The following is a 12,823-nucleotide window of genomic DNA, read 5'->3' on the forward strand; positions in this document are numbered from 1 at the left end:
AAACAGCGCACACAATTTCGTAAAATCTCACCAATCAAAACAAGAATACCGCTCCCACACACATAAAACGTTTCTTTAATTTACGATCTGAACATGCGGCTGACGAAATTGCTCGCAAGACTGGTCGCCAAGTTGGTTGATCCGAAGGCGCCGCCGGCGAAATTGCTCGCTTGGCTAAACTTGTCGCATCGAGAGAATGCCAGAGTGTTGATGATAGTGAGAGCCAATGCGATAGCTACAAACCATATAAGTATACTGAGAAAGAAAGGTAAAAGAGAAAATAGTCTTAACTCACCAACAAGAGGCAGCCACAAAAACTGCAGTCGGATAATCGCAAGAATCGCCATCAATATCCACCACAGCGGCTGAATATACAGCGCCAGCCAAAAGAACCGGCTGTCCGTCGAGTTGATCTGTCTCGTTCCCGGCTCCAGGCTCTCAAACACCCACTGCGAATCGCCCGTCGAGGGATCGACTTCGTTCCACCACCGCAGTCCGACGAGTCGACGACCGGCAATATTCTTGAGGTAGTAGAAGTCGCAGGCTAGGAGGAGAATCGTAATAATGAAAATCATGATCCTGTTTGCGAAACGTCAGCAAGAGGGTCGACTAACATCGTGGCGGAAGGGAGCCAGAGAAGGAGGGTTACTACGCACATGCTGTTAAAGACCCATAGACCCAAGAAATATATAAGTACGCTCGCTATAAAATCGCCGTCAGTATTGCATGCGACTCCGTTTGCGACAAGGCGCTACCAACATATCCTAAAGCCCAGAAACGTGAGAAGCGTGATGGGATGGGAACTGAGCCGCCAGCTCAGCGATCCCTCCTGGGGTGGTGCGGCCGCTTCCATGGTGTAGCAACCAGCGTCTTGTGCGATTCGATAATGCGAAAGATGGAATGGGTCAATTCGTGTCAAGCCGTTGTCGTGAGGTAGTTCCCGCACTTATTCGTCATCAAACGAGCATATGGAACATGGGAGCTTCGCGATCAAGCTACCGTAGCTGGTCGACAGTGTGTCAGGGATGGAGGTACGATGTTCCGGCAAGGTGGGGTCATTGTGCTGTACTTCGGCTACTGCTACTCGGCTGCATGTATACAAGCAGGCATTATGATGTGAGCCACCACGGACTGCTATTCTGATGTTCATATAATATATGATGTGATTTCAAGTTATTATTGTATCTCGTCTCAATCTAAGAATTTGCTTTATTCGATTTTCATATTGCATACATCCGGCATTCTCTAGTCGCAAACCACTGAATGCACTTCCCCATACTATATTGAAACCCATACGTATATCAATCAATCACCATCCATATTCGCATTGTCATCATGGCAGCACGAGCGTCTTCCATACTGCGCCGCTCCTTACTATATGGTTGTTCCTAAATGATCTCTGTTCAAGGATGCTTGCTAAGATAATCTGTATAGTACCTGCATCTTCTCAAAAGATGCTCACCAAGTCCCTAGGCTTGACAACGGACAATGTCACGTATGACTTGGAGGATTCTGTAACCCCCTCACAAAAAGGCAATGCGCGGAATCAATTAAAAGAACATTTATCTGGCCTCAAGTCGCGCCCTTCCACCCTTTCGGAGCTTGCCGTTCGAATCAATGCGGTTTCTACCCCATTTGCTCTCGATGACCTCACTACGCTAGCATCGGCGGATCGTGTTGATGCTGTTGTTGTGCCCAAAGTCAACTCGGCTGCCGACCTGACTTTTGTCACCGATGTATTGCGGCATGTCGCACCAGCACGTCACGAAGATATCTCAACAAATCCTATCAAGATCATAGCGCTTATTGAATCTGCACGAGCAGTCATGGACCTCTCATCCATATGCAAAGCTTCGCCTTTTCTCAGCGGCTTGATATTTGCAGCTGAGGATTTTGCACTTGATCTTTCCATAACAAGAACACCTTCACTGACAGAATTTCTCTATGCACGATCAGCCATTGTCACCGCAGCTCGATCCTATGAGCTACCAAGTGCCATAGATCTGGTATGCACTTCCTATCGAGGTGATGATGGGCTGCGGACACTGGAAGAGGAATGTAAAGGTGGAAAAGCCATGGGCTTCAATGGAAAACAATGCATACATCCCGGACAGCTAGAAACTGTCCAAAGATTGTTTGCTCCCGATATAAAGGATGTAGAGTGGGCTGTTCGGATCACTATCGCTGACGAAAAGGCAGCGGCCGCTGGGCGCGGTGCGTGGACTCTCGATGGGAAAATGATTGATGCTCCGGTCGTGGGCAAGGCCCACTCAATAACAGCCAAAGCGGAACAATGCGGAATCGATGTTCAAGATCTAAGAGTCAAGTGGAAGGACCAAGAGCCCGAGTAGTAATATCCTATGTCAGCAGCGCTTGCAAATAGTTAAAAAAAAAAAAAAAAAAAAAATTAAGGCTATCAGAGTGAAGAATGGCCCTCACTAGTAATTAGCACCACATCATATGATTTGGCCTCCAAAAGAATGCAGGTTCAGCTTCGTCTGAATTCTCTTCGGAATATGAACGCATTGGAATATGTCTGGGAAACAGATGCGCGGCCTCCTGGAGTTGGCCTCGTTGAGGGAATGGATCATGGTATTCGATTCTGCGCAGAGGCTTGTTTGAGTGTCGTTCACTATAAAAAATATCTGTTTCGGCTGGGGGCAAAGCCTTTTCAATACAACGCGCAGATGATTCACTCTCTCCCAGTATTTCACGTTCCATTCTTTCAATGTACTCTTTGAGTGTTTCACCTGGTATATCGTCAACTATCCTTGATGTCTTTTGTGAAAGGGTATTTATTTCCTGGAAAGCCTTCTGGCGTGATTGGTAGATTTGTTTAGGCATCACGGGTTTCGCTAGCCAGTCGATACTATAGGTATCTCTGGACTGTGTATCGGTGATTTTAGAGGCTTCAGGAGTTGATAAGCCTCTGCTAAGGCGTTGATGTAGGGTATGTGACGGGTAGCGGCCGCTAGGACTATCGAAGTACGACATCGTAGGGATATTATCGCGAGAATGCGTGATGTCTTCGACTCTTGTTGTTGTGAAACCGAAACCTTTGGCAACTTGTGGCAGACGTGGAGGGTATTCGCATGATCGATTCTCCATGTCTGCGGTGTTGATTCTCAAACTGTTTGCCTGGCCTGGCCGACAATCCTCGCTTACTTCAACAGCTGATGTTTCAAAGACGGCATTGGGCATGTGTGTTTCTGCTCTAGAGTTGGAGGATTCTACTCCCCCTGGTTGCAGCTGATGGTCCACACTGGTCGCACCATATGGCCTATCCTCTCTAGCCCGTTGGCGCATCCAGGGGCTCACCATAACACCTTTGTCTTCGTATTTAGGAAATTCAACAGTATTATGGCCATGGGGCTTGTGATCTTCGCAAGCCGCAAGTTCTTGTTCTGCGGTAGGTCTCCCCTGAGCTTCCTGTGCAAAATTGTAGCTTGAATTGACAGCCGTTGGATGACTGCGAATCGATAGGCTTCGTGGTGTATGGCTGCCACACGGTACTGGTCGCTGATTATTGTCTCTATTGATGCGCTGCGTACAAGTAGCACTAGAAACAATCGTGCTATTAGGGGGACTGGCAGATTCCGGAGGTGGATAGTCTGCTATCAGTTGTTTCAACGCATCAGCGAAAATCTTAATCTCGTCTTGACGGCTCTTTCTCTTCGTCCATTGTTTTGGTTCTAGATTCGACGGATGCCCCCTTTCGAATATTTCGACATTTTCGTGATTCAAAGGTATATCGTTGAACGCCAAATCGGCTACTATTGAGATGTCAGAAGAAGAGTCTGCCTAGATTTCATAGCATATACCCACATGAGACCGAGCTGCGCCCATTGACGAATAAGCCTGGAGTAAACTTTTGCTCCAACTTTAGAATGTTAGGTATTCTCCTGCTACCAATATCAAGAAATTAAATGGAAAAGTACCGTTATTTTTTCGCTGGGATTCGCAATCGCGCGGGAACTAAAATTGGCCATTACCTCTCGACTGGATCGCAATTTGCCTTTCTTCGATACTCGAGTCGAGGATTTCTTTCCATGTCCTCTTTCTATTCGCTCGATCTTTGATTTTACGGTGTCGTAGCGATCTTTTCGAGTTTTCCGTCGAGGTTGCTTCTCGAAGACATCATTCCTAGTTAATGGAGACTGTGATGTCGTTGGTGTTGGTTGTATGGTATGGCGATGGCGCTCCCTATCATCCAAACTCTGGCCATGATCACTGTCTAGGGCTGATTGGCGATACTGATGATGGCATCTCTGATCGAGCAGAGACGATTGTGATGGGCTGTTCTGGATAAAAATATCTGATGAATGGTATCGTCCAGTATCACGGCTCGAGTGAATATGAATAGCCGTAAGCCCGTTAGGATGCCATGAAAGTCTCTTGGAATCAATGGGACTTTTTTGCTGTGGAATATCTTGAGGAGGATCGTTATGACATGCCTGCATGTGATGTAACCAGGAAGGGATAAAGTCGGCCCGTGAGGAGAGGCATCCATCATTGGCAACAGGCGATGGAACAGCTGAATAACCACTCTGGTCTCGGTGGTAGGTCGTGCTCCTGTTCGTAGAACCACGATGCCTATGACGCGTCATGCTGATGCGAGGTGGCAGCCGACTGGAAGTAATTTGGTAGCTGGAAAGAATCAAAGCAAGCTGCTAGCACGATGAAAGAAAGGATCTGGCACGGGATCAAGTGATTTGCTATCAATCCATGGAAGCATTTATGATTCTGGTTCTGGCTGGAATATAGATTTGTCTCCCCTCCGATTTTATACTGCAAGAGCCATGCTTCCTACGAACCAGCCAAAGGAAACTGATACTCACGCAGCAGGAAGCAGGAAGCAGCTATAAGCAGCTATACATGTCAGCCAAGCAGCTTCCATCTTCCATCAAACAAATCTTTTTTCTCATCCCTTTGGTAGGTTACAACGTCACCGTGGCCACAACGGACTCAGCGCCCCGAGCCATATTTGCCAGCCACTGAGAACTGGTTGGGAGGTATTCATTGACTGCTTGCAGTGCTCGCAACATTCTAGGATTGCAGTGGCGCTGCCTAAAGCAGCAAGGTTGTGCCATGCACAGATTTGCTATCCCATAGGCTCTGGGCATTTAAAAGAGGATCCTCTAAATTAATTAACGTGCGTGCGGCTTGCCCCAAAGCAGTTGAGTGGATAGGTACCCTCCCCCGCTCTGAAAAGCTACCAGGCCCATGATTGGCAGCTCTCGCCAAGAGCTCGATGCTGCAATGGACGGGATGGCCTTTGCCAGATATTATCCATGGCCATCACAAGCAGGTATGGTGATGCTAGTACAGTGCAGTAGCAAGGTAGGTGCTGGAGATGGGCTAGTCTGTATGCGAAGAATACCAGCCTCGGAAGCTGACGCCGGCTTTGCTGCTTACAGGCAGTGGTAGCTCGGATCAAGTAACAAAAGAAGCAAGGACGATGTCCCATTCCCCTATACACAGACAACCTTATGTTGCCATGCTAGTACCAGGTTGGCGGATCTTTGATACAACCGTTATGAGGTGTGGTAGGACTAACACTACTGGTACTACTCTACTGTGGTACTAAGATTGGAGGCAGCGGTTAATTGCTAGACACTGCAATGGCTATGCCAAGATAGGTAGTGCCGATATGTAGGTAAGGTTGCGAATGAGTCTGCGAATGCTCCCTGAGCGATCCTCAGCTAGCAGAGCTCTGATGCGCACTGGGATCTGAAGGCCTGATTACCAACCGAAACACAAAGCCATATGAAGCGTATGACCCGCCTTGTAGGCTAGATGGGGTCGAATCCGACTTTCGGGTCAGTGGACTTTTTGGAGTGGAGCCAAGGAAAAGCGCGCGCAAGATCCTGGATTGCCAAAGCTCGGATGCCGTTCTATGTACTTGTACCATGTAGTAGTATTGCCACTACCAGCATCTGGGCCAATTCCTAAGTCCGGCGGACGCATCATTTATCCAATGCAAGGGAACGCCAGTAAGGCGGCTTACCAATGGCACGAAGTATACGAAGTACTAGACGAGCAATTGGGCAAAAATGCATGGCGCCCTATCAAGAAGCCAATGCCGGCCAGGCACCGGGAGTGGACTGGGAAGGCTGTGCTTTGCTCTAGCCAGCTGAAGAGCAAATCAAAGGGACTCTAGCACTCACAAGCCAGAGATCTGGGCAGGCTGCTTGCCCACTTCTCGCCATCCCATTGGGTGCAGCCGGGAGGATTAGATCAGGGGTTCACAGACGACAGACCGGTTGACGTGGATCCCTCTCGCACCTAGCGGCTAGCTTACGGTCAGGCTGGCTTTGGGGGCTGTTCCTGAGCCTTTTCCGACCAGGGGGGCCAGCACGGCTCAAAAACAAGTTATCGGCATCTCAGTGGAACTAGCAAGGTGCTTCAACTCTGACGAGCTGGACTTCTGTCGGTTGTACCCGCATCTGAGAGAAGATAAAAATCTATTATAGCGTCATTGAACTGTAGCTGTCTGTTCTCGTACTCTGCAGGAAGCCAAGAAATGCTGACTTACCCAAGAGCCAAGAGTCAAGAGTCAGAAAAGGGCTGCTTTGCATCATGCCCCTTTGATAAACACCTACCCAACAGACCTTGGGTCTGTGACAGAGACACAGTCCCAAGGTAATTGTAGCCATCTTGTCTTTGACATAGGAGCAAAGACTCAGAATACCACATAAACGGAGGAAATGAAAAGAGTAAGCTGCGGACGCAAAGCTATTCAGTCCTGATCTAGCCTTGTTTTGCTGCTGCAGGGACGAAACCCTTCCCACAATATGATATGCTCGTAGAAGTACAACATCTTCGCCATGGTAGCTCAACCCTGGCACCGCTTGTTCCTAATCCAAGCCCCGGTCACGCCATCTTTCCTTCATAGCGTATTATGGATACTCGGTCGGTACAGCAGATGGGATTTGCACGGAGAATTTTCAAAGTACGGAGAACTCGGCCTCTTCAGATCGCACTCCAAATTGCTGTATGTGATAGAATCAGTACAGGCCCTTCATAGTGCCTACTGTAAAGACCAACGACGAGGGATGCCACACCAACGGCTGTTCAGCAGCAGGTAGTCCAGCTGGGGTCTGCATTGACCTCCCTGGTGGAAATGCTAGTATGCACTCCCCATACGAGGTGCGTTCCAGGTATTCACACTCCGTAGCAGCAGTAGTAATCATTGCTAAGGCCGCGGAGCTGTCACCAACCGATGGGCAGACGCATGAATCCAAGATCATGCGAAGCCTTGTCATATAGGCACAATTCCATTGACAGGCAGTAAGTTCGTCCAGGGCCCCTTCTGGCTCTCATTGAGCCGGCTACGTCATTATTAGCCTGACTCTATTTTCCGCTACGAGGCGGTCACCTGCTGCTCTGCCCCATGCGTGGTGGTACTCTAAGGTAGCTGCCAAGTACTTGTAGCAGCATTTGCAGGAGAAGGTGCGTCTGATAACGCCAGCTGCCAGCATTTGGCAAGCGAGTATAGGTACATGTACTTGGTGCTTGTACCGCATAGCACAGACTTGGGCAGCTTGTAGCAAGAGCACACGGTTCTCGTTTCTCAATCCTCTTTTTCTTCCTTTCACAAACTTCATTCCAGCTCCTTTTGCCGTTGCGACGACGGCTTCGATTTAAATAAAGATTCTGCGCGCTCCATCGTCCGCCCGTCTGCTCGAGGCCCGCCGTGATACCCGATAAGCATCCCGCACCCAGCAAGACCCTCAAAACACACTATCCGACGCGCCGCGGCCATCTTGCCAGCATAGTCCAGCTTCCAGACTGGACCTGGGGCATTTTAATTAGCGCATAGCTTAGGACAGCCGCCGCAGCTCGGCGTCGATCGCTGAAAGGGCGAGATCAGCAAGCCACAACCACGTTGTGTGGCCCTCTTGTTAGGCCTGGACAAGCCGTTTGAGCAGGACGAATCAGCAACCGGTTTGCTAGGTAAGGCCGCGCAGTAGTCTGCATTTTTCCTGTCCCTCGCTGCAGTATCGCATGGTACGCCATTGGCGTGTCTGTCCTCCTTGTTCTATCTCAGTCACCGTCACCGTCACTTCTCCCGCTCTCTCTCTTACTCTCTCTCTCCCATTCCTTTACCCGTCTTGCCCTCTCACTGCACTTTGTGGCTTGAGCTTGGCACTGTCATCATTTGGAGGTCCGGCTTTTGAGATTACTCTCATCACTCGACATCCCAACACGCATCAACAACTGCTGGAACTTGGCTATAGCCTTTTCTGTCTATCCAGGCCCTCTCTTCTACTCGTACGTTGTTGCCAGCCCATGTCGACCAGACCCCCTTGACGTTGAAGCATGCCGTCCTATACCTGCTTTTAGCCAGGCTAGCGGGGTGTCCTAGAGAGCCACAAACCACATATTGCTTGCACAGTGATACCCCATAGTATCCAAGGCCAGATGACACTATGGGAGCTTGCTTGGACGTTGACAGCGCCGCCACCAAATGGTGGCTTTTGCGCGCTATATGCAGTTTAGAGGACTGTACACTGCACTGCCCAAGCCTATGATTCCCCAGGCCATCTGCTATCACCTGTTGAGACTAGTTCTTGCAATCTTCCCCCTCCCCTACCGAGCCAGCTATACATCCCGATTCTGCACCCCGCCTGACAATATTAGAACATTCGGTCAGGGTATCGCAACTCTAGACAAGGACTGTCACATCCACCAGCATCAGAAAAATCAAGATCCCGTGCATCTCGAAATGTCGAAGCTTTTCATTGGGTGAGTTCTCCGGTTCGCGATGTTGTTGCATTCACTCGCACGTCATGGAGACGATTGGACATGCTCCTGACTGACAGTTAAAGCGGCCTGGCATGGCACACCGAAGAGGCCACTCTACGCCAAAAGTTTGAGGAGTTTGGCGCTGTTGAGGAAGCGGTAAGCTTGTCTCTCGTTCATCTAATAACGCCCTGGGGCACAACCCAACTCGTTTGATTGATTGATTTGATCCGCCTGGCTTGGGTTTTGATTCATTAATGCCAATGGCCTGGATTATTTCAACCGATGCCCACCCCTATCCGCGGCAACTCGTGCGTGGAGTGTTTTTCTAATCTGGATTTTCAAGGTTGTTGTGAAGGATCGGGATACCGGCCGCAGCCGTGGCTTTGGCTTCGTGCGATTCGTGCAAGAATCTGATGCCCAAGCTGCTATTGACGCCATGAACAATGTCGAGTATGAATTCTGGCTTCTTCTTTTTGCCTTGTCTCACAAATCCTTCGTGGATTAGATTTATTTTCGGACAGGAGAGTTCTGATCTTTTTTGTTAGGTTTGACGGGCGAACCATTCGTGTTGATAAGGCATCCGATAATGGCCCTCGAGGCGGAGGAGGGTTTGCCAATCGTGGCAACGGCCAGTCCTACGGAGGCCGAGGTGGCTACGGAGGACAGGGAGGAGGATACGGAGGAGCACCTGGTTATGGCGCTCCAAACATGTATCAGCAGGCCCCGTATGGTCGTGGCTACCCACAGCCGCAGCCTGGATACGGCATGCCTCCGCAAGGTATTTCAAAATCAGACTGTTCCTATTGTCGTCGCGTGCTTGTTCGTATTGGAAAACGGCTAACTCTTGCCCCTAGGATACGGCGTCCCAGCACCGTACGGTGGCTACCAAAATGCTCCTCAGCAACCGCCGCAGCCTCCTCAGCAAGGAGGCGGATCCTACTAAGCAAGTCCAATAAAGCCGCCGCAGATTCTCATCCAAAGTCCTCCCATTTTCCCACAGAGAGAGGTTTAGAGCCCTTCCAGAGCCGTGTTATCGAAGAATAAAGACCTAGGCGTGTTCTTTTGGTTTCGCGAGCGGCGTCTTTTAGAACTCCGAGAATGGAACATCTATGAGCGTTCAAGATATACCCCGGATTTGTTTTTCTTTCGATATATGGATGAGCTGTTCGGCTTTTTATTAAGATTGCTCGACAAGAAGCTATTTGGAGAGGGAGGATTTCTTTTTTCATTTTTTTTTCACTGCCGATATTTTACTTGTCCCATTTCGTGCTTTTGGAATCCAAAAAGAAAGGGGAGGGGTTCCTGCACCATCATTTGTGGGAGGGACTGGCCGGGATCACGGACTAGGACAAGGGAGAGATTTCTGGTAGAGATATCTGGGAGAATATTGGAACCATATGTGTGGGCCACCTTTCTAAAGAAGGCCAACTATAATATTGGCGACGTTAATAACGGGCTATGATTAATATCTAAGTCGGCCAGTGTGACAGATGGGGCGGCATTTTCTATCATTAGGGGTCTGAGAGGAAAAAAGCATTTGCGTTCAATGCGACTCGTTGAAGTTTTCGTCTTTGCCTTTTCTGTGCTTTGCTTATGAAACAGTTTTTTCGATCTCCTCCGCTTCTTGTGTGCTGCCCTCTTGTTTGAAATTGGAGACGGGGTCTGGACCTTGGGGCGCTTTCATCGATCCATTGGCAGCGAGTTCAAGAGCCCTTACGCGACGCGCAAGATCACTAACATGGACATCTTCACTCTCCGGGCATAGCTCAGCTAGAGCTGTATCGAGGCCGAAGAGATAGTCCTTGTTCAGCCCACTGGGGCCACGGCTGTGCAAGATGTGCTCCGCAAGCTTCTGGGGGTCTTGAGGGCCGACAAACTGCTCATTATCTGGCGTGCCAATGTAGACAAGCGTCCGAATGGGTGAGGAGCCATCGGCAGGATAAAATGGCGTATAGTGGATGGAATAGCCGTTGATCTCTCGAATATCAAGATACTCCTTGACTTCTGCGACGTGATCGGCTTCGATTCGGTAGGCCACGCCCCATACCTTATCGGGAGCAGAATCGTGGTGATCAGTGAGTTGTTCCCAGTGAGACCGTTCAATGAGAGTAACTACTCGTCCGGGGGCTTCTGGAGTTCCTCGATGGTCCTCGCTAATGCAGCATTTGGGTTAGCCTTGGAGACAATCCCTTGGGACTCTACTATTCTCGCAAGCAGTTTATAGGTGCTATCATACCTGGCCTATTTCATGGTTAACTATGAGCAATATTGGAAAAAGAGAAATAAATCAGTGAGGGCACGATACCGTCACTGAGCTGTTCAAGTACACATACCTGCCAAAAACGCCTAACATACCCTGTTATCCAACCCGGTATTCTTCTATCTACCTGGTGTTAGCATTTGAAGATTTTTTTTTAGGGTAGCATCTATATATATACCGAACCAGGGAGGGGGCTTCCATATGAGGCTCCTACAGATTGGGCACCCATCAGCTATCAGATATATGAAACAAGCAGAAGAGCAGGGCATCAGCAGGGGAGTAAGCGAAGCAGAGCAGTGCCACGTCTCAAAAAGATTCTTACCCATATCCACAAATCCAGAATTCCGACGTATTGTCGGATGCAGTCATTGTAACGTGTCACGCGAGATACTCTATCTTACCCGTTGCTCCGGGCCGACTAAATAGATGCACGACAAAAGGAATTTGAGTGATAAAATTACAAAATGAGGATGACAAATAACAGTCTACTACAGCTCTGATGAAAAGAAGATTTGTTGGCAAGTGTTTAGGGCAGAAAATAACCTCATGGAGGAGCGTTTTCGTTGAAAACACAACGAGTCTAAGTTGAGCACTGAAGTAAGAAAATGAGTGCTATATTGACGGTGGAAATGATTACAAAGCAAGCTGCCTATTGAGTCATGATAAAATGACATATTTAGAGCTCGGCAAGATACAATTTATAGCAGCGTCGCTCGGTTTATTTTGAGCGAATAGGGATCTACGAATGGATTCATCTGCCAGCTTGGGTAGGTGGGCAAGGCTTGTCCATAACAGAATGCAGGTCGAACCTCGTGACCTGGACGACGCGAAGAGCGAACAGAGAATTACCTATTGTGGAGTCTCGTTTTCTCTCTGCGACCTGGTGTCATTGGATGATGCGCAGAGCCTCAACAACCCCGTGGCGGCTGTGCAAGTTTCCAATGGATGGATCAACGGTGTCCATGCTGGTTGATTTTCTCTCTCTTATCCATGGATCTCAATGTTCAGTGCCTTGGCTGCTTGGCTGCTTGGCTGACAACCAGCAGCAGCAGCAGCAGCAGCAGCTCAGGTTTCTGCTGACAACTTGGGCATTCTTGAATCAGGATAGGCAAACTGTCGATCGACCAGTGAGGACACGACAGCCCAGCTTCTATTTTAGTCTCTTCTCCTTTGTTCAAGGAATGGTGAGCCCTGAATGGATGGCTGGAAGGATGAAATGAGGCGCGGCACTCCAGGGCACCCCGCCCCAAAAGCTGGCGCAAGGCACAGGGATCGTCTTGCTTGCAGACTACATGTACCTAAACTATAAGCTGATGGCTACGACGAGTGTGTCTGTGTGACGGATTTGCAGCTGAGGTCCTATTAACGCGTATTACGGAATATTACATCGCCGCCGGCAGTGCTTGACTAGGTTTACGACTAAATCCGGGGCTGCATCCTCATCCTCATGCCAGGTTACGGAGTACAGCCAGACGCTTTTTTTCTCGCCCTTATCCAGCTGCAATCTTAAATAAACAAGCTCGTCGCGTCGCTTGAAATTGACACAGCTCGGCTCTTCTTTCCGAACGCTTGCAGGCTTGTAGCCCCTATTCAGCGTCCAGACTTGGCTTATATAGACCGTCATTTCAAGCCCTTTGCCCCGCGCAGGCATTTGTTGCTGCAACTTTGATTGTCTCTCTCCCCCCCCACCTTGGGCTGTTTCTTGATTCAAGAAGCTTCCAAGAACAAAGAGTGCGCATCGCACGTCGCATAGAAATCCCTCATTGCGTTCCATATTATTCATCTACTGTTTCTCTTTCTCTTCATCTTCCTACA

The 12,823-nt window shown here is 49.1% G+C and overlaps 5 protein-coding genes across 5 annotated transcripts; 2 read left to right on the forward strand and 3 right to left on the reverse strand.

Annotated features, from left to right (window-relative positions):
* Positions 1–11: 11 nt before the first annotated feature.
* Positions 12–1,131, reverse strand: GGI43DRAFT_153148 (DUF846 domain-containing protein). The gene is made up of 4 exons (XM_083199456.1): positions 760–1,131; positions 657–702; positions 296–579; positions 12–235 (listed from the first exon to the last, which is right to left on the reverse strand). Exons 1-4 carry the CDS (start codon positions 851–853, stop codon positions 81–83), a joined length of 579 nt encoding a protein of 192 aa, XP_083065007.1. The 5' UTR covers positions 854–1,131; the 3' UTR covers positions 12–80.
* A 204-nt stretch (positions 1,132–1,335) lies between these two features.
* On the forward strand, positions 1,336–2,351 carry GGI43DRAFT_420394 (Pyruvate/Phosphoenolpyruvate kinase-like domain-containing protein; the record flags this gene model as incomplete). The annotated part of the gene is made up of 2 exons (XM_083207811.1): positions 1,336–1,381; positions 1,435–2,351. The coding sequence occupies 2 exons, from the start codon at positions 1,336–1,338 to the stop codon at positions 2,349–2,351; spliced, it is 963 nt and encodes a 320-aa protein (XP_083065008.1).
* A 47-nt stretch (positions 2,352–2,398) lies between these two features.
* On the reverse strand, positions 2,399–5,118 carry GGI43DRAFT_152809 (uncharacterized protein). The gene is made up of 3 exons (XM_083199453.1): positions 3,939–5,118; positions 3,826–3,880; positions 2,399–3,773 (listed from the first exon to the last, which is right to left on the reverse strand). The coding sequence occupies exons 1-3, from the start codon at positions 4,605–4,607 to the stop codon at positions 2,446–2,448; spliced, it is 2,052 nt and encodes a 683-aa protein (XP_083065009.1). The 5' UTR covers positions 4,608–5,118; the 3' UTR covers positions 2,399–2,445.
* A 2,865-nt stretch (positions 5,119–7,983) lies between these two features.
* On the forward strand, positions 7,984–9,796 carry GGI43DRAFT_152754 (RNA recognition motif domain-containing protein). The gene is made up of 6 exons (XM_083199452.1): positions 7,984–8,274; positions 8,644–8,748; positions 8,832–8,904; positions 9,092–9,198; positions 9,294–9,526; positions 9,603–9,796. Exons 2-6 carry the CDS (start codon positions 8,729–8,731, stop codon positions 9,689–9,691), a joined length of 522 nt encoding a protein of 173 aa, XP_083065010.1. The 5' UTR covers positions 7,984–8,274; positions 8,644–8,728; the 3' UTR covers positions 9,692–9,796.
* A 269-nt stretch (positions 9,797–10,065) lies between these two features.
* Positions 10,066–11,661, reverse strand: GGI43DRAFT_152881 (gamma-glutamylcyclotransferase). The gene is made up of 5 exons (XM_083199454.1): positions 11,331–11,661; positions 11,187–11,218; positions 11,082–11,131; positions 10,985–10,989; positions 10,066–10,901 (listed from the first exon to the last, which is right to left on the reverse strand). Exons 1-5 carry the CDS (start codon positions 11,375–11,377, stop codon positions 10,340–10,342), a joined length of 696 nt encoding a protein of 231 aa, XP_083065011.1. The 5' UTR covers positions 11,378–11,661; the 3' UTR covers positions 10,066–10,339.
* Positions 11,662–12,823: the final 1,162 nt, after the last annotated feature.

The sequence above is a fragment of the Trichoderma evansii genome, assembly GCF_050947405.1.
Source record: "Trichoderma evansii strain SZMC 28006 chromosome Unknown GGI43scaffold_2, whole genome shotgun sequence".
NCBI lineage: Eukaryota > Fungi > Ascomycota > Sordariomycetes > Hypocreales > Hypocreaceae > Trichoderma > Trichoderma evansii.

Coding starts and splice junctions, on each gene's coding strand:
- GGI43DRAFT_153148 (XM_083199456.1), bottom strand. CDS start 853: ATGGAAGCGGCCGCACCACCCCAGGAGGGATCGCTGAGCTGGCGGCTC. Junction 580..656: donor CTATGGGTCTTTAACAGCAT/GTGCGTAGTAAC, acceptor TTTCGCAAACAG/GATCATGATTTTCATTATTA. Junction 236..295: donor TTTGTGGCTGCCTCTTGTTG/GTGAGTTAAGAC, acceptor TATGGTTTGTAG/CTATCGCATTGGCTCTCACT.
- GGI43DRAFT_152809 (XM_083199453.1), bottom strand. CDS start 4,607: ATGACGCGTCATAGGCATCGTGGTTCTACGAACAGGAGCACGACCTAC. Junction 3,881..3,938: donor ATCCCAGCGAAAAAATAACG/GTACTTTTCCAT, acceptor AACATTCTAAAG/TTGGAGCAAAAGTTTACTCC. Junction 3,774..3,825: donor TGGGCGCAGCTCGGTCTCAT/GTGGGTATATGC, acceptor ACATCTCAATAG/TAGCCGATTTGGCGTTCAAC.
- GGI43DRAFT_152754 (XM_083199452.1), top strand. CDS start 8,729: ATGTCGAAGCTTTTCATTGG. Junction 9,199..9,293: donor GACGCCATGAACAATGTCGA/GTATGAATTCTG, acceptor CTTTTTTGTTAG/GTTTGACGGGCGAACCATTC. Junction 9,527..9,602: donor ATACGGCATGCCTCCGCAAG/GTATTTCAAAAT, acceptor TCTTGCCCCTAG/GATACGGCGTCCCAGCACCG.
- GGI43DRAFT_152881 (XM_083199454.1), bottom strand. CDS start 11,377: ATGACTGCATCCGACAATACGTCGGAATTCTGGATTTGTGGATATGG. Junction 11,219..11,330: donor TTCTGGATTTGTGGATATGG/GTAAGAATCTTT, acceptor CCCAATCTGTAG/GAGCCTCATATGGAAGCCCC. Junction 11,132..11,186: donor GAAGCCCCCTCCCTGGTTCG/GTATATATATAG, acceptor AACACCAGGTAG/ATAGAAGAATACCGGGTTGG.